Genomic DNA, 19,003 nt, shown 5'->3' with positions numbered 1-19,003 from the left:
GTCCAATTGAGATCCTTCAGACAGCGATGACTGGAAGAGGCTCTGAGAAGCCAGTCGTCCAAGTACAGGGAGGCTCTGATCTCCGATAGCTCGAAACTGGTACCCCACATTCCTGTAAACAAACCTCAGAAACGGTTGGGAATCCGGGTGTATAGGAATGTGGAAGTATGCCTCCTGAAGGTCGAGAGAGACCATCCAGTCGCCTTCCATAAATGCTGTCAAGACAGCCTGGTAGACTTCATCGTGAAGTTTGTCTTGACAATGAACACATTGAGCGCACTTGCCTCTTACGTACTCCTGCCGTGAACATGGCTGCCAAATCATGGAGCCATCTCTGAGGGACTTGTCCCTGCAGAGAACGTGGCTGTCAGATCATTGGAGCCATCCCTGAAAGCCTTGTTTATGCATGACATAATTGTACAGCAAAACTTCAAAGGCTCGAAAACAGCTGTGAAGTTGACCTGTGAAAACTTGGAGCGTCTCCTGGCCAGGCGCCAGGGAGAGTCTACGAGATTTGAGAAGTCTATCTGGGCAGAGGCAGGAACTCCCAAGCCGAGAACTTCTCTCGTGTCATATCAGACTCTCGCTCTATAAGCCAGTTTAAAAGAAGGGAAAGCAAAGGCTGTATCCCCCAAACTCCTCCTGGTGATAAACCAGTCGCCTAGCAAACGTAAAGCTCTCTAGGAGAGCGAGAGAGCACTAGCTTATAAAACAACGGCTTTGAAGTAGCTAGGCCTAGTGTAAGCTCTGACGTTTAGGCGAACGAGCAGCAGCAGTTACAAAAAGATCCGGGCAAAGATCCTTAAAAATCAGCATGATTTATTTAAAGTCCATAGAGGGCTAAGCAGCTTTAGGCTCCTCTCCGTCTGACAGAGTCCTCAAGGGAATATCAGTAGGAGGGGGAACAGCAACTTCCTCATCTAAAGGAACCTTGTCCGATAATAGCTGAGTCTCAAGCAAGGGAGAGACCTACCGTGGTGGCAATGCTTTACAAGCAGAGTCCACACGCACTGGTGCATTAGTAGCGGACCAGGACGCAACGTCATGTAACTGCTTGACAGTCTGTGAACTGTCAACAACAACAGGTGCGAGAAACCAGGACGCAACGTCATGTAACTGCTTGACAGTCTGTGAACTGTCAACAACAACAGGTGCGTGAGGACGCACAGCGTCCACTCGAGACTGCTTTGACCGCCTAGACTGAGCAGTCAAAACAACTCTAGAATGCGGAGGTTGACGCACAGCGTCAAAACAAGTCAACTCCGATTGTTAGCGAACGTCCTGAACGTCAACAGGAGCATCAGCAAGTGGCCTAACGTCCAAATGTGGCTGAAAATCCACACGAGACCGCATCGAGTGTGGTTCTAAACAACCTGACTGACGTGACTTAGCTACGCCAACGTCAACAGGACGCACAAAGGAACGTTAGGTTGGCTGAAAGCCAGGATCTCGATGAGATAAACGGCTAGGCTCAACGGACTAATCGGCAGAATAGTCTTCCATAAGGGAGGCAAGCTTATTCTGCATGTCTTGCCGTACAACCCATTTAGGATCCACGGAAATGGTTGCGGTAAGAGACGAGGGTAACGTCTGTGACCGCAACACCTTGCCAACAAAAAGACTCTCGGAGTCTGTGTTACGCTTTTGTTAGGCGGCGAGCAGTTTTCTGATGACTGCATAGGGTCAGAGCTGTCCTATTGGCTACAACCAGGACGCTGGACCTGTCCTGAAAGGACTGACTTTCGCTTAAGGGCCTCGAAACCTTGTTTCAGGTTTCTTATGCGAAAAGCCTTCGGATGACGAGGAGAAAATCGTCTCTCTCGCCTTATGGTAGGGGAGATCTTGGTAAGATACACCCGATACCATAGAGGGAAACGTCTGTTCGCTGATCAAGTCCTCTCGAACCCATAAGTCGTACGACATTACTTTTCCCCTGGACTTGGGAGCTTGCAAGAGGTCCCGGACTAGGTGAACGACAGGCACGAACAGACGAACCCTCGGACGCAACACTGTAACACTTTGCGCAATATCACTTTATCACTACGATTTTCTGTTTTGCACTTATTTCACTGAAATCGAAACTTTTACTGATTTCTACCTGAAGCACGCAATTCTACCCTCATCAAAAGGTAGTAAATGCGAAATCAGTCGTATAATGCAAGCACATTAATACCAGCAAAAAAACAGTAAACATCTTTTAAGATAAAAAAAAAATCAGTGGTTGGGGAAGAGACTAAACACTAGTTCATTCAAAACTACGTTTTCAATCTCTCACCGTACATTGCCTGGGGACGAGAATAAAACTAAAAACGTTTTATCCTTTCTCCCCGTACAGAGACTAGGGACGAGAGTAACTCGAGAACAACGTTACCCGCTTGAACGGAACGTTTTCTCTCCTCTCTCTCCCTCCGTCTCTATCTCTCTCTCTCTCTCTCTTGATTTCGCACCTAAGAGAAGAGCCCAATTACGTTTCGTCAAAAAAACATGTTATTTGACCAAAGGAAAAAACTGAAAGGTTTTTCAATTAAAAAGTTCCTTTAAAATAGAATTTAAAACATTTAAGCTTTGAAAGAAGAATGAACAAAACGTCAGAATCGATTTACTCTTTCTGCAAAGTGAAACCGTGATACTCTCTCTCTCTATCGTAATGATAGAGCGCAAACTGCGTAGCATAAATAAACTAAACGTTAGTTCATCTTTGAAAACAGTACGAAGACTATTCAAAGAAAATCTTTCATAAAATATTTATTAAAAATATTCATTTAAAAAGTTTTAAATCATTAGCTCTTTAAAAGCTATTTACGATTGAAAGGGCTCAACGTTGTTTAACTTCGGTTTCCAAGTTAGGACCGCCTACTCTCAAGAAAGGTCGCATATAAACAAAACATTAAAATTTATTTTTCTTATGTTTATTATAAATGGAAAGTTAATCGAAGAGGCCTAATAAAGGCGGTGAGATATAAAATATATAGAGGAAAATCTATAATTAATTTATAACGTGATAAGATAATTGCTAAAAGCCTAAACACACTTACGTCTAAGGGAAGGGTCGGCCATTTAAAAGTCAAAGAAAGTCCATACTCTCTTTGTCATCAAAAATTAAATCTATCCAAAAACGAGTTCAAGATTTAAAATGAAGATAAAACACCTGCACTGCGAAAGCTCAAACCAAAATGAAGTACTTCACCAAATATGTTGAGAAAACTCCAGGTTCTACAGCGAGTTAAAGTACGTCTTGTCGACACGTCGACAGAGAAGAAAATTAAGTCTTTGTTTACATCGAGAGTGGTATCTGGCCGACAGTTGGCGCTGGTGGGCACACCCGCAACCTGTATAGCGATCGCTGGCGAGTTTTTTTACTGTATGTGTCTGTCGAGCAACAGAGTTGCAGCTCTTATATATTCACCGGCTAAGTTAAATATTTAAAATTTGAGGCATTGAACCAGGTAAAAAAGGCAAGACAGGATGAACTGCACATCTACAACTACATAGTGGCTAAATAGGATCTTAATACTAAAATTGAGTATTTTCAAACTTAACTCTTCATTTCTTAGCAATTTCATTTAATTCAAGAAGAAAAGGTGCATTTTCTTCTTCCCACTCATTATCCCCTTGCTGATAAGAAAATTGAATCACCAGAGACTGGATGCAGTTTATCATCTTTAGAATTCAACTTAGGCTTTTGAAAAATGATATCGCCGTCATCTACAAGGTCTTTCCTTTTATATGAAGCCTTTAGAGAATAGAAGTCCTCAACTGTTTATAAAATGGCCAAATGGCAAACAAACTCCTATATTTACTTATTACAAATCGATTTTGGGTAGTGTTCCTAAATCTGCTGCCAAATATTTTCAAACTGCCAAATTTAGCTGAATATCAAAAATTTTAAGTAATTTTTATTTTTCCTAACATACTTACCGAGAACTACTTTCTTAGGAGTTACTGGTAATCTCCTCTCTACCGACCAGAGTTTTGCGTAGATTACCCCCCACCCCGCTTTCTAAGGAGGCCTACCCCCGGCATTAAGGAATGTGCCCCGAGGGTAGGCTTATCGTAGGTCGATGCCCGGCTGGGTCAGCTCATCAGTAAGTTCTATTGGATTAGCACAATGCTAGCAAGGGAAGAGAGGCACTCGGGGAAGGAAGGGAGGGCCATTACCCGAAAGTAGTTCTCGGTAAGTATGTTAGGAAAAATAAAAATTACTTAAAATTTTTGATTTGTTCCAACACGAATACTTACCTCGAACTACTTTCTTAGGAGACTTACACTTTAGGAGGCGGGAGTGCTATTCTGACCTCCTGACCCGGGACATGGAGGCCAAGAGGCCCAGGGATAACGGGACCTACTAGAAAGCGGATGCGAGGGTAACTACACAAAAGTTCACGTTAGTGTCTAAGTACTCACCCTTTGAAAAACTTCTTCTGACGTTCCTTCCAGTAGCGTAGTCGTGAAGAATGTGTTATCCTATGGTATCAGTCGGTATTCCCCGAAGAGGCAAGGAAGCAACTGGGTAGGAGGTAGGAAACCGCACTTGTGCCTACCGGTTGCTAGCCTTGATCGCGCCTGGGGCTTTTACCGTTACACCGCTTGGAGGGCGGAGATGACTGTTCCAATGGAGAACCCGTCTAAGGACTTCCTCGAGCAGTCCTTGAGGTAATGGGCAGTAAAGGTTGACTGGTTCGACCAAGTACCTGCTCGCAGGATCTGACCCACTGCCATGTTTTTCTCAAAGGCTAAGGAGGTGCTCAGGCCCCTGATGTCATGAGTGCCTGGCACTGCTATGCCATCTTCCTTGTAGGCTCTGGCAATAACTTGTCTTAACCAGAAGGAAATGGTGTTTTTGGAAACTTGTTTCTTATTAATACCTGTGGAAACGAAGAGGCTCTTGATGCCTGGTCGGAGATGAGCTGTTCTTTCCAGGTATTTTCTAATTGTTCGTACAGGGCATAATTTTAAATCTTCTGCATTACCCGTCTTAGGGAAGGCAGGAATTGAGAAACCCTCGAACTTCGGATCCCAGACTGCTGGGTTCTGAGTCTTGGCCACAAAAGAAGGCACGAACTTGAAGGATACTTCTTTCCACCCCTTCGAATGAGAAACGTCGCATGACAGACCATGGATCTCTCCCACTCTCTTAGCGGACGCCAAGGCCAGCAAGAAGACGGCCTTGAGGGTAAGATCTCTGTCCACGATATCCTTCAAGGGTTCAAAGGGGGGATGACACAGCATCTTCAGGACCTTGGCTAAGTCCCACTGGGGCACCCTACTCGCCTGTGGGGGGCAGGACTGCTCGAAACTCTTGACAAGCATCGCTATATGTCTCGAGGCCCCCAGGTCGATGCCCTTCAGGAGGAAGACTTGGCCTAAGGCGGCCCGAACTCCTTTTATGGCTGGAATTGACATTCCCACCTTGTCTCTAAGAAATACCAGAAAATCTGCTATGTCTGGGACAGAGGCCTTAAGAGGTGTAATGTGCCTCTCAGAGCACCACTTCGTGGAGGAGGCCCATTTTGCCTGGTAGACCGCGGCTGACGACTTTCTCAGGTATAGAGACATTCTCTTAGCCGTGGAGGAAGAATATCCTTCTTTCTTCAGGAGCCGCTCGATAGTCTCCAGGCGTGAAGACGTAGGGAGAGTGGGTTGTCGTGGAGCCTGAGAAAATGAGGCTGATGCAGAAGGTCTGACCTGACGGGCAGAGGCCACGGCGGTTGACTCGATTGGTCTTTTAGGTCTGCGAACCACTCTCTCTCCGGCCACCAGGGCGCTACCAAAGTCATCTTTAGGTTTCGGGCTGTCCTTACTCTGTTGAGCACTTGTCTTATCAACGTGAAAGGGGGAAAAGCGTACACATCCAGATTGTCCCACTTGTGCTGAAAGGCGTCTTCTAAGGCTGCTTTCGGGTCTGGTACAGGAGAGCAATAGATTGGGAGTTAGGCGTTGAGTTTTGTTGCAAAGAGGTCCATCACCGGGGAACCCCAGCGTTGGATGATGAGCTTGGCTACTTCTGGGAGAAGGGACCATTCTGTCCCTACTATCTGGCCCATTCTGCTGAGGCCGTCGGCCAGAACGTTTCTCTTCCCGGGAATGAACCTTGCTAACAACACCACTTGATTTTCTTCTGCCTAATCTAGAATCTCTATGGTGAGATCGCACAACTCCTTCGATTTCAAGCCTCCCTGTTTCTTTATGTATGCCACTACCGTGGCGTTGTCGCACATCAACGCCACGGTGTTTCCCTTTAGCAGACTTGCGAAGTGTAGGCAAGCCTTCTGGACTGCTTTCAACTCCAGGACATTGATGTGGAGTTGCCTCTCCCCTTCCAACCAGGTCCCTCGTGCCGTTTCGTCGAGGAGATGGGCTCCCCATCCCTGGTTGGAGGCATCTGTGAACAGTAGTAACTCGGGTGGGCCGGTCCCGAAGGGCATCCCCTTGAGTGAGTTCGACCGGCAATGCCACCATTCCAGGGAGGGTCTCGTGTTTGGTAGGACTGGGATTAGCACCTGTTGCGAGTCCAGCTGGCACCAGAGGTTCTTCAGGTTCCATTGTATGGATCTGAGCCTTACCCTCCCTTGGGGAACTAGTTTCTCCAATGAGACCAGGTGACCTATCAGCCTCTGCCAGTCTTTCGCTCTCCTGGGGTGCTCTGACAGGAACGGCTGAATGATGTGCCTGAGGTTTCTTATCCTGTCCTCCGAAGGGAATGCTTTTCCCTGAATGGTGTCTAATGTCATTCCCAAGTAGTTCATTCTGGTGGATGGGGATAGATTTGACTTCTTCGGGTTGATTACGATGCCCAGATCCTTGCAAAACTGGAGGAGACTTCTCCCTTGTTCCTCCAAGAGGACCTTTGAGGCGGAAAGAAGCAACCAGTCGTCCAGGTATCTGATGAGGCGAATGCCTCGTTCGTGAGCCAACACTGAGACAGTCGTGAAGACTCTCGTGAACACCTGGGGCGCTGTTGACAGACCGAAGCAAAGGGTCCTGAATTGCAGGATCTGGGAATCGCATTTCACCCAGAGGAACTTTCGACTCGAGGGGTGGACCGGAATTTGGAAGTATGCGTCCTTGAGGTCTATGGTCATCATATAATCTTTCTCCCTCAAGGACAGTAGGACTGACTTCGGAGTGTCCATTTTGAAGTACGTCTTCTTGACGAACTTGTTGAGAGCTGACAGATCTATAACCGGTCTCCACCCCCCGGTCGCTTTCTCTACCAGGAACAGGCGACTGTAGAAACCTGGCCCTGGGAGAAGAACTTCTTCCATGGCGCCCTTCTCTAACATGGAGGATACCTCCTCTTGAAGGGCGGTCCTCTTTAACGGGTCTTTGGGAGCTAGCCATTCCGTCCGGCTGGCCGGAATAAGAGGGGGTGGTTCCGTTAAGAACGGAAGTCTGTAGCCCTCCTTTAGTACGGACACAGTCCAAGACTCTGCTCCTTGAGCCTTCCATGCTTGCCAATGACGTCTGAGGCATCCCCCAACCCGAGGCTTGGGCGGGGATAGGGGGCCTCCCACTCTATCTTCTTCTGGAGGAGCGGCCTGATCTGCCTCTCCTAGAGGCGGAGTAACCCGACCTGAAGGAGCTTGAGGGCGCTGGAGCTCCCCTGCGGGGGGGCTGAGGCGTTGCGGACCAGGAGGAAGAGGGGGCCTCTCTCCTCGTAGTGCTGGTAGAGGCTTGGGGCGTCGCGGCACTATCCGAGACGGACCTCTTGTAGGGCGGTCTCCTAGAAGTCGTAGGTCTGGGGATGGGGATGTTAGCCTCCTTCTTCTTCGAGACCTTCTCCATGATGGCCTCTAGTTCCTTCAGGGGAAACAAAGACTCTCCCCACAAGGGTAAGCTCCGAATGGCCCGCGCCTCCCTGTCTGGTACCTTCTGAGACACCTTCGCCAGTACAGTGTCTCTCTTACAGAGCACCCAGTTAGCCGTCAGTGCGAGCGACTGATACGTCAAAAACTTAAGGGTTTTACCCCCGGAGGTAATGAGGTCTCTCAAGAGGCCTTGTTGGTCAGGGTCCGCGGGGTCGAAGGAGGCTTGTACCCCTACCAAAGTGGAAGCCCACCAGTCCAGCCAAGAGGAGACGTTCACCAAGTCCCTCGACATTTCCTCCATCATGGAGGCTTCTGCTGGCGAGAAACAGACCGGGGCCAAAGAGGCTCTATCGTCTGAGACGCCCTGACTCAGGATGTCGACGGCCGACTCCACCTTACAGGGGCCTGGGCGTCGTTCCGCTGGCACATAGACCTTGCCTTGGGTTCTGAGGCCCTGGAGCAATTTCGAGGAACTCTGGGTTTTGGGGGCTTCGGCATTGCTGGCCACTACCTTGTCGACATACTCCTGCCCTAGGACTAGATCTCGGGCTAGAGGAAGTGCTAGGGACGTCTTAGGTTGGGAGGGAGTCTGCATGATCCTCAATAGGCTCGACCTCCAGTAATCCTCGTCCGTAGCCGTAGGTTCCTCTATTTTGTGGTGCCTTCTGATAAGGCCAACCACTCTCCTATAGGCGGAGTCCTCCGTCGGGGAACCCTCCCCTCCGTCAGCCGAGGTCTCGGCTTGGGGCCGGGGAGCTGGGTTACCGGGCACGCTGACTGGACGTCTAGCTCTTGGTGCCAGGGGCGTCGTCCTGCCGAGGTACTGGATCTCATCCGCGGGTATGTCCGCACCAGGGGCCTGGGTTAACGCAGGCATCGCTGGTTTAGCGGGGACTCTCGTTCGCCCTAGGGCTCTGGGTGCCGAGGACGCGGTTCCCGTGGGCTGACCCGACAGCGGGAACCGTTCCTTCCGACCCGAAGGCCGCACCAGCTGGGCTGGTTCGGCCAGGCCGCCTGACGAGAAGCGCGTTTCCCCCCGCTGGGCGGTGTGAACCGGAGGCTTCGAGGACTTATGCCTTCTGGAGAGGTCTTTCCTGCGAGCTAGGTCGCGAGGGTCAAGGTTGTGCTTAGAGGACGGCAACCTTGGCGACCGCTCTCTGGACCGGCGGTCCGGGGAACAAAGCACCTTTGAGTCCCGAGATACGTAGATCCAGGTGCCATCGGGAGATCTACTCCTCTTATACTTACGCCCTGGGGAGCGGGAGCGCTTGCTGCTATACCGGGAACGTGACCTCGAACAGAAACGTTCGCTCCTGGACCGCTCCCTCCGACGACGGTGTTTTACCCTGACTTCTTCCTCTGACGAGGAATAAACGTCCGATGAACCCGACGACACTGTGTTTATCGCATGTCGGCTGGTAGCGGGGACTGCGGGGGACTTCTTCGGGCATTGAACGCCAGAGGTCGAGGGCTGGAGGAAGTCTTCGGGGACTTCCGTGAGGGGGGCCGGGAACGACTCAAAACGTTCCATACCAGGAAGCCAGGGGTCCAGGGCCACATCCATCCTTAGGGGTGACCTACCCGGCGTCTTCGGGAGCCTCCAACCGAAGGCATCGTTACCCGAAGGTCGAACTTCCTTTTGGTTGTCTCCGCCTAACGACGATCCAGAAGCACAGGCCCACGAGGGCGGCGGAGATATCGACACCGCATTACTGCCCCACAAGGGGTCATCGGAGGAAGCGTGCCCCCCGACCACAAGGGCCGACTCTCCGGACGCACTACTGGGTCCTTCACTAGCCCTAGAAGGGCCCGCAATCGGCACTGCACTTACACTGGGCTCCTGGGAAAGGACGCCCTGTTCATTTTCTACACCAGACTTACCTCGTCCCCTACTCTGTGTAGGGGACGGCGAAACAGAGGCCCCGTCGGACCGCTCACTGGGTGATGGTAGCGGCGAAGAAACACTAGCTTTCCTGGGGGAACGTTTCGCCGATTTCCTCTTTTTGGTACCGTACCGTACCCACTGGATATCGCTCCAGTCTACACACTCGGGGTACGTATCTGCTGACGAACAAACCCTTCCCCTACAGGAGGAGCAAAGGGAGTGAGGATCCACTTCAGGCTTGGAGAGGAACGCTCCACACGATTTACCGGCTCTAGGCCCCGGACAACGGCGGATTTGCTCCATAATGCACATAACACACGACACAAACCCGAAGGGAATCAATGAAAACACTGGGTAAGCACACGGGTGGAAGGTGAACGCACAGGAACACCCGGGAAAAGTACACTGGAAAAACGCAAGTTACCACGCAGGGAACACGTGGGGCACTAAAACGCACACAAAGGATCGATAGAGAACGAGAGCGAGGTGTTCACACGTCGCGACCAGAGAACTTACTGATGAGCTGACCCAGCCGGGCATCGACCTACGATAAGCCTACCCTCGGGGCACATTTCTTAATGCCGGGGGTAGGCCTCCTTAGAAAGCGGGGTGGGGGGTAATCTACGCAAAACTCTGGTCGGTAGAGAGGAGATTACTAGTAACTCCTAAGAAAGTAGTTCGAGGTAAGTATTCGTGTTGGAACAAATGAAATTTTAGAAGAATCTTGTACATTATTAATTACATAAATCTTATCTTGAACCTTATTCAATCTTCCATTGCCAGTATCTGATATGACTACCAGGCCATCTGGCGATAGAATAGCTCTAGCCATCATTGCACCATCATAAAAAATAAGGAGCTATTATAAGCTCTTAAAATGGTATAAACCACATTATCATTATCATCACACTTAACATCTAGCATCAAAGCATTGATGAACAGATAGGTTTGACCCAGGTTAGAGAGAAGGATCATATTGTATTGAAACTGTTACAGGGATCTCTCACCATGTTAAGAACAACTAAATCTATAATTCCATAAATGAACAAATAGGAATAAATCAGATTTAGATATGTCAACTTTAAAGCAAAAATCTGCGCAATCAAAAATACAAGGAATAAGGAGCTTTTTTACACTCAGAACCATTTAAATTTGCAACAAAAAGACAAAAATTAATACAGTAATAAAAATAAAAACTCCTCCTCAATTACTATATCACTTAAACAGCTAAAAATTAACCATGCTATATTTTATCAATATTTTACTTATAATATTTCTCTGATGGAAAATATATGAACCACTAACAAAATGTGGTTTTGATTCTTTAACAACTATCTGTCTACTAAAGTTATAGTTGATAACTTCACCAAAGATTTATTGCTGATAACTAGTCCAAAAGATACCTAATATGGTAATGTATTTGTAAAATTGAAAAAAATAAAATGCCATATACTACATCTTCTAGACTATAAAAAAAGCTATCTATTGTTTAAATCATCAATACTCAAACATGGAACATGTAACATTATAGTTGGATCATAATCTACAATAAGGCAATACTCTACAGTATAATTTATAAGTAAAAGTACACGATGATAACCCTGGATAGGTGTGGTGGGTCGTACACGACCCGAAGTAAAAAAAAAAAACCATGTTTTTTTTGCCATAATTCTTCCTCCGTATTAGTTGTGAGTGATATCGACCTGCAAGAGCTCAGTTCAGTGTGCGCAGCAGTTGGGTGAGGACGCATTTCATCCCAGCTCTTTTCCTTATGCTATTTCTGAGATACCCTCGGGTCGAGCTCGACCCATCAATACCTAATTAAGGTAAGTTGTGTAACATCAAATTTTATATAATTATCGAATGTGCAGTAGTGTTTAGGGGTATATGAAAAAGGATTGTTGTAAAGTGTTTGTGAATGTCTTCTACCCCGTATGTTTTTATAAAATAGCTCCAGTTTTTGGATGTTTGTACCTTTATGATAACTTAATTACGATCATTATTCTATTATTTTCAATTATAAAATAATCTATAAACTTCATTCTAGCTACCATAATAATTTTCTGCAAATCCTCCAACAATTTTATAAGTAAATGACTCGCTGATATTGACATATCTTCCTCTATTTCAGTTAGCAGATTTGACCTTCCAAGGTGGTGTGGTTGGCAGCCATTTTGAGAGCATAACCGACACAAGCTGGCATAGATCTGTGTATTCCTCTTTTTTATAAGATTTCTGATATTTTCATGCATAAATACCATGCTCAGCAATGGATATAAGGATTTTATTGATGAAAAAAATCAAAATAGAAATCTGAAGAAAAAAACAAAAAACTAAAAAATTCTCATTTTTATAACACTAAAGTTTTTTTGTTTCATTTGTTGATGTCGGCTAACCCCCAAAATTGGGGGAAGTGCCTTGGTATATGTATGTATGTATGTATAACACTAAATAATATCCAAGTGCAGATTCTTTTCCACATTTTTGTTGTACAATAATAATACAATATCCTGTAAAATTTCCAGCCACTAACTATGTCATTTACCTACCACAGAAAAATGTTGAAAAGAGGATAGATTTTTTTAGCCACCCCCCCCCCCCCAAAAAAAAAAACACATTATTTCTCATCTCAGGAAACGTTCCCTTATGATTCCTCCCCCCCCCCCCCTGGATCTCAGAAATTGGTGCTCAATTATCGTAAAATAAGTGCTTACAATAGTTTTAGCTTATTTCCATATTAAGATTTTATGTGACTTTTTTTGTAAAGTCATTTTTTCTTTATACTTATTTTTTTAATTTATTTGTAATAATTATTTATTTTAGACTTAGCTTTCATTTACTATTTTGGAAGAATAGAATGTTCTTGGAAATTTTTTTTAATAGTAAAAGATTGTGAATTGCTTCTCAAATGAATTTTTTATGAATTTTTTTGTGTCCTCGGGTCGAGGTCGACCCATCGATACCTAATTAAGGTGGTCAAATAACGATACCTATCCAGGGTTAATGACCGCCTCCTACATTATCAGCAATATGATGAATTAAATAATACTAGCACTACAACCCCTCAAATGCCAGCAATGACATAAAAGTACTTAATACAAATACTGCCCTTCTCAAAATGTCAGCAATAAGTTTGGTACAGTGCTTGCAAAAAGCATGCAAATTCTAAAGCACCGTACTAATAGGGCATGCTTTAATACAACTGCTATTTTAGTTTCTGAATTTATCACCTGATTACTACTTGACTAACCTTTGGAAGTGCCTGTGAGAGCAATAATGAATATCAAATCAAACTTGAATAAAGGTGTTTTACAAGTATTGTACAAATGACTGTATACCATTTGCCTCAATGTGTTTTAACATCTAGAAAATTTAAGCATTATTTTCACAAATAAAATTTTCACCTGGCACAGATATTTTATAATCTAGCCTGCCCACAACTTACCCTTTCCTGATAAAAATGAATGACTTAATAAAAGTACAAATTCTTTTATCATTGTTACCATTCAGATAAACCACATGATGCTAACATTAAAGTAAGAAACAAAACCTTGTCCTATAACAAAAATTTTCTTGATTAAAAACTAAGAAAAAAAACTTTTAATACATCAATGACAAATCACCATATGGAAATCTAAATATAAACCTTTTCACCGTAGAATTTTTTATTTTTATTTTCATTCATGCTATAACTCCCAATCACTAACTACAGTGAAAATTCAAATAACATGAAAAACAATACACGACTTCGGTCTGTTTTAAGCCAATTGAAGTTTTGCAAAAACTCATAATTTATAAGCATCTTCCTTTCCCTTATTACCTGAAGAGCCATGAGAACAAGGGTAATGTCCCATTTACATAAATTACCTGCATATCGGTCAGCTCTTGGAGGTGGTGCCATTACAGGGGAAGTAACTGAGGAAAATGACGCAGGAGATGACCGTCCTGGAATTAAAAGAGAATCAAATCCTTTAAAATATAAGAAGTTACATGAACTTTCTTTAAACACAAAACAAATCCATGGTCTAATCTATGAAATGATGACTAAATTTTATTTCATACAGAATATCAGTGCTATCCTTTTATCCAGATTATTTTGACTATAAATGACAATAATTACAAAGAATATACCATGCAATATCCTACAAGTTTGATGGTTATTGGCTTCCAGAATAGAAGCTCATATACAATTAGGAGGGATTTCCTGTTCCTAAGAGATCTAGATCCCTCCAAACCATGCTCCTCTCCTTGGGGTATATAATCACATTATGTCCAAGTAGTATTGCTCATTACAGCTGTAATCATAGTCATACTGTATACATTCATTATTATTATCATTACAAGCTAAGCTACAACCCTATTTGGAAAAGCAAGATGCTATAAGCCCTAGGGCTCCAACAGGGAAAAATAGCCCAGTGAGGAAAGGAAATAAGGAAATAAACGATATAAGAAGTATGAAAATTAAAATATTTTAAAAACATTAACATTAAAACAGATATTTGATTTATGAACTATAAAAGGACTTGTGTAAGCCTGTGCAACATAAAAACATTTGCTGCAAGTTTGAACCTTTGAATTTCTACTGATTCAACTACCTGATTAGGAAGATCATTCCACAACTTGGTCACATCTGGAATAAAACTTCTAGAGTACAGTGTAGTATTGTAGTATACTGCAAATTTAAATACAATGGTAATAATCTAACCTGGTAAAGAATTGGTGGCAGGTGACATAGGTCTGGTTAGAGATGTATCTCCTGAGAGTGTTTTGTTCAAAGCTTTTGGGCTGCTTTCACTATTGCCACTGAAGTTGAAGTTTAATCCTAACAAATCAGCAGAACTAGTTTTGCTACCACCACTGAAAGTAGAAGGAGTTAATCATTAAAGTGATATCACCATTAATGAACTGAAGATCATTTGAATTTTCAATGATACTCCACTTCCATTAATGTAAAATAAGTGTAATATTCCCGCCTTTGAGGATTTTACATTTGGCTGTGGCTCAATTTTTACCTCTGTGGTCCAGTCTATTCATGCCATTTATTCCTTTATTTTTTTCCAAAAACAGATCGACAAGTTTATCCTTATTCCAACTTCTACAAAATATACAAATGTCACTAAAAAAAGAGAAAATTAGCATATCCGGTCATTGAAGGCTACCACTAACACTAAACTATAGGCTATGATTCACATTTCTAAGCAATAAATAATAATAAGGCTTTTACACTGCATAAAAGATTTGTTAGGTTATAACACACACACACACACACATATATATATATATATATATATATATATATATATATATATATATATATATATGTGCTTGAATAAGCAGAATACAAGAATTAAGAAAAATATATCTGAAATTCTATACATATGCATTCTATAACCTATGTTGTGTGTATTACCTTTAACTTTTTTATATAAATTTTCAGCTAAATTAACATAATTTGCTGACAAGAAAACACTGAAAGAAGTTTGAGGTTTCAATAGATTCAATATTAGACATATCGTTATGCATTTTGAGATTTGTTTTGGGAAAATAGTTGTGCATTTTCTTGATAGCACAATTAATGCACCTATTTCCAATGGAATTATCAGTAAACTGTTAAAAGCAAGGGAAAATAATTTTATAGTTGTTGGTTTTGAAAAAACACCTAAAGGTAACGACAAAAACTGATATAAAAGTATTGATAAACTATGCTTAAAAATATACAAATTTTATTACAAGGTCTAATTTTTAAGTATAAGATGTGATTAATATCCTAAGCACTAGCAAATAACTATGGGATAGAGGTCCTTTGCATCAATATGCATAAGAAATGATGATGAGAGTAAAAGTAGCAGTATATTTGTACTGCTGATTTTATCATAAGTTTATAATAAATCCTATCATATTTATTCTTTACAAAATTCTTTACAAAGTACTTTCTTCTGTACATATATAAGTAAAGAACCACCATGTTTTTAATAGGAATTAAGGTGGAAGAGATGAGAGGGTGTCATCAGTCAGCTAACAAAAGAAAACGGCTTTATTATTGTATACTCTAGGAAAATTGATTTATCAATAGCCTTCATTTCACATATTTTATAGCATTTTTCTTCCAAATATCAGTGAGAAAAATATATATTTTTTCCTTTGACTAAAAAATTAGGCCTGCATATTTTCAATGGCAATCATGTGGGATCAACCATAAAAACCATAAAAAATGGTAATTTAAAAAAAAAAAAACCTTCAAAATTAATAAAAAAATAAGTACAAATTACCATCATGATTCTTATCGAAAAATATAACAATTTCTTTACAGACTAACAAACTGTTTTCATGTATAAAATGGTGCATTAAATCTAGTCTATGATTGCTAATGAAAAAGAAAGTACAGTAGCATCTTTGATGAGTACATTTGTGATACTAGTTTTTCAAAAGTTTTGAATACTTCATTAAAATGTATTTGTTTTGCAATATTTTTCAAAGTACAGCACAATTTCTCTACGGACCCTTATAGGCAAAACGTTTTTGATGGTACTGTACTGTAAAAGTCGTTTTAACCAGGACCCTCAAGACTTTTCTATTGCCGGATATGGTGACCCTATAAAAAGCCTTAAACTCAATCTAAGCCTCCTAATATATCACCAAAGTAACCACAACCAATTCACAAACAAGCTAGACATAGAAGGAAAACAATATCAATTACTTATTACAGATAAAGAAAAGACAAAAAATTAACGCATATACTCATGTAACCAGCGATCTCCCATAGTGTGTGACCCAAATATTTTCACCCACCAAAAAATAAATGGTTTTATAAAGTATATCAAGTATCATGCAAGTTCCTTTTTGAGATCAAATTATAATACACTTGCCTCTTTTCCTCCATCTCTATAGTCCTATTTTTAGTACACTAAGTTAAAAAAGCAAAAGAAAGTTATAAAAGTATCATTAGTAACACATATGGCTATAAACGACCAAATGAGAAACGGCTGTTTTGTTATGAACAACAGATTTGCATAATGACAGCTATTTTCCTTGCATTTCAACTTTTGAAGTTAGTACACAATTGCTGTAGTTGTTACGAATGACATAAAGTAGAATATGACGGATATATTATTACGTTTTACCCCTTCTTGCTAAGGAGAAAAGATTGGCAAGGAAATATACACTGTACTGTTAGACTTAAGCAACAAAGTGTAGCAGAAGCTGGGAAAACAAACTATGATCAAGCTGTTTGGCATCAAGGAAAGCAGCATTTGAGATTGGAGAAAAACAAAATGAAAAATTAGTCAGCCATGTATTTGGTTTATGTAAAGGTAAACCAAATGGTATACACTGTTGTCTGAAACATGATGAAAATTACCAACTTTATTGAAACTTTGTTCACCCCATCAGAATTTAAGGGAATCATATGCCACGCCATCCACAGAATTACAGTAATATGAGACTGATTAGAAAAGCTTACTTTACTAAGTGGAGGGATATTATGATTCAGACAACCCACTCAGGTTTCTGCCTCCTAATCTAGTTGTCCCACTGAACGATTAAGATTGCAGTATTGTAAGGGTTTAGCAGAAGAAGGAATTCAAGTATTTCAAGAATTAGTCTTGTATGAGGCTTTCAAATCTGTATTGCACAGCGAACTTTCAGAACTGTTACAGCAGGAAATATTATTAACATTAGATTGAACTTTGGGAGTTGGGTTTGGCAATGAGGGGGAAGGACCAGAATTACCACTTATGAAGGAGGATTCACTGGACTTCTGAATTTTAACATCTGAAGGAAATAATGTCAAGAGCTTGTAAAGTTCATCACTATTGAAAGATGGCTGAACTTTTGTCTTGTCCAAAGGTGAAGTCATGTTATTATCATTGTCCTCCCTATTATAGTCTTCTGGCTTTTCCCGTTAACTAACAAGAAGTTTTCTTTGTGTTTTGAACTGTTAACTTGATCGGCATCCATAGACATACTCTTCCATGAGTGGAGCTGAGAATGAAACACACTCTTCATAGCGATTATCTAAATCGCTGTTTTGCTCCTGAAATGATACACTAAAGGAAAGAGAATCATGATATCCCAGAGACAATTCTTATGCACATTCCCTCCAGTAATTACTAACAAAACCAGGGGAAGACATCTTAATGCTCAGTAAGTAAACAATCTGGAGTATAAGAGATCATGACTAATACGAAGGAGAAACAGAAGGGGACAAGAGTATCTGGCGCAGGAGTTTTGGACTTCTCACCAGTTGCTGCTAGAAGGTTCCATTTCTTTGTTAAGGGCATGTATTTATTGAAGGGAAAGAAAGTGGATAAGTTTTAATATTCTAACATATTTTACAAGTAAATGTTGATTAAACTGAGCTTATGGAGAAAAAAGCAATATGAACATCAGGGAAGGTTCATGGAAATAAAAGTAAAACTCCCTACCACATAACATATATTAGAAACAAAGTACAAAATATTCCTGTACAATATATAGTAATTGAAAATCTACCCAACTTACCTTAGCTGTTGTGTAATACTATTAGAACGTTTCATAGGAGGGAATGATTCTTGAGCGTCTGTGGATGTTCGCCTCGTCTGTGAGAAAAGATACAAGATCAAAATATATGTAATAGGAATTAGGTTTCATACTAAAATATACATGAAGAGAAAATACATTAAATCTATTAGAAATTACAACAAGAGTAGAACTTTACATAAAAATCACAAGTGTTGAGAGGAAGACATGCTTATTCAGAATTCCTACGGTTATTTTGGCCAATGAGGAATACTCCATAATACACATAAATATAAGAAAACAATTATATACAACAAAATTAAGTTATATTACGTGCATCACACACATCTTCTCCCAGAACTTTAGCTGTTAAAACCTTTAACCATGAAATTCTACTTAATTTCACCAAGTTCAACCATGTCATCATCTGTTGAAATAATTAGCTTCAAAATGGGACCTGGCTGCAGGAACTGTTAGATCACAAATATAAGAAAATTCCCACCACCTCACAAAAACTTCCAATACCTTATTCAGGAACATTATCAAATACTTATTTGTTGGGCTCTTATCAATATAAAAAAACTAAAGTTTGAACATCTGTTTTTAACTTTCCGTCATTGGCACAACTTCTGTAATTCTACTTATCCTACTATTGCTATAATCTCTAAAAATCTACTGTGGCTACATGTGGATGGGAAGGTTACATGTTATATAAGGCCTTCAACCTTCGCCTTGGTCAATGATATAACCAAAGGTTTTAAAATGTTTTGTTTCTACTATTGAGATTGCTCAACTGCATTAAAATTATAAAGTA

General features: G+C 41.8%; 1 protein-coding gene across 6 annotated transcripts in view; it reads right to left on the bottom strand.

Annotated features, from left to right (window-relative positions):
• LOC137616684 (F-BAR domain only protein 2) overlaps positions 1 to 19,003 on the bottom strand; it is a 184,766-nt gene that overhangs the window by 22,683 nt on the left and 143,080 nt on the right. For all 6 annotated transcript variants that reach the window (XM_068346631.1, XM_068346632.1, XM_068346636.1 and 3 more), the window contains 3 exons: positions 18,193 to 18,269; positions 14,399 to 14,550; positions 13,561 to 13,638 (listed from right to left, as the gene is read on the bottom strand). In XM_068346631.1, the coding sequence (XP_068202732.1) occupies positions 13,561 to 13,638; positions 14,399 to 14,550; positions 18,193 to 18,269 (307 nt within the window). The remainder of the gene's footprint in view (positions 1 to 13,560; positions 13,639 to 14,398; positions 14,551 to 18,192; positions 18,270 to 19,003) is intronic.

The sequence above is a fragment of the Palaemon carinicauda genome, chromosome 22, assembly GCF_036898095.1.
Source record: "Palaemon carinicauda isolate YSFRI2023 chromosome 22, ASM3689809v2, whole genome shotgun sequence".
NCBI classification, from domain to species: Eukaryota; Metazoa; Arthropoda; class Malacostraca; order Decapoda; family Palaemonidae; genus Palaemon; species Palaemon carinicauda.
This window is presented reverse-complemented; position numbering and strand designations above follow the sequence as displayed.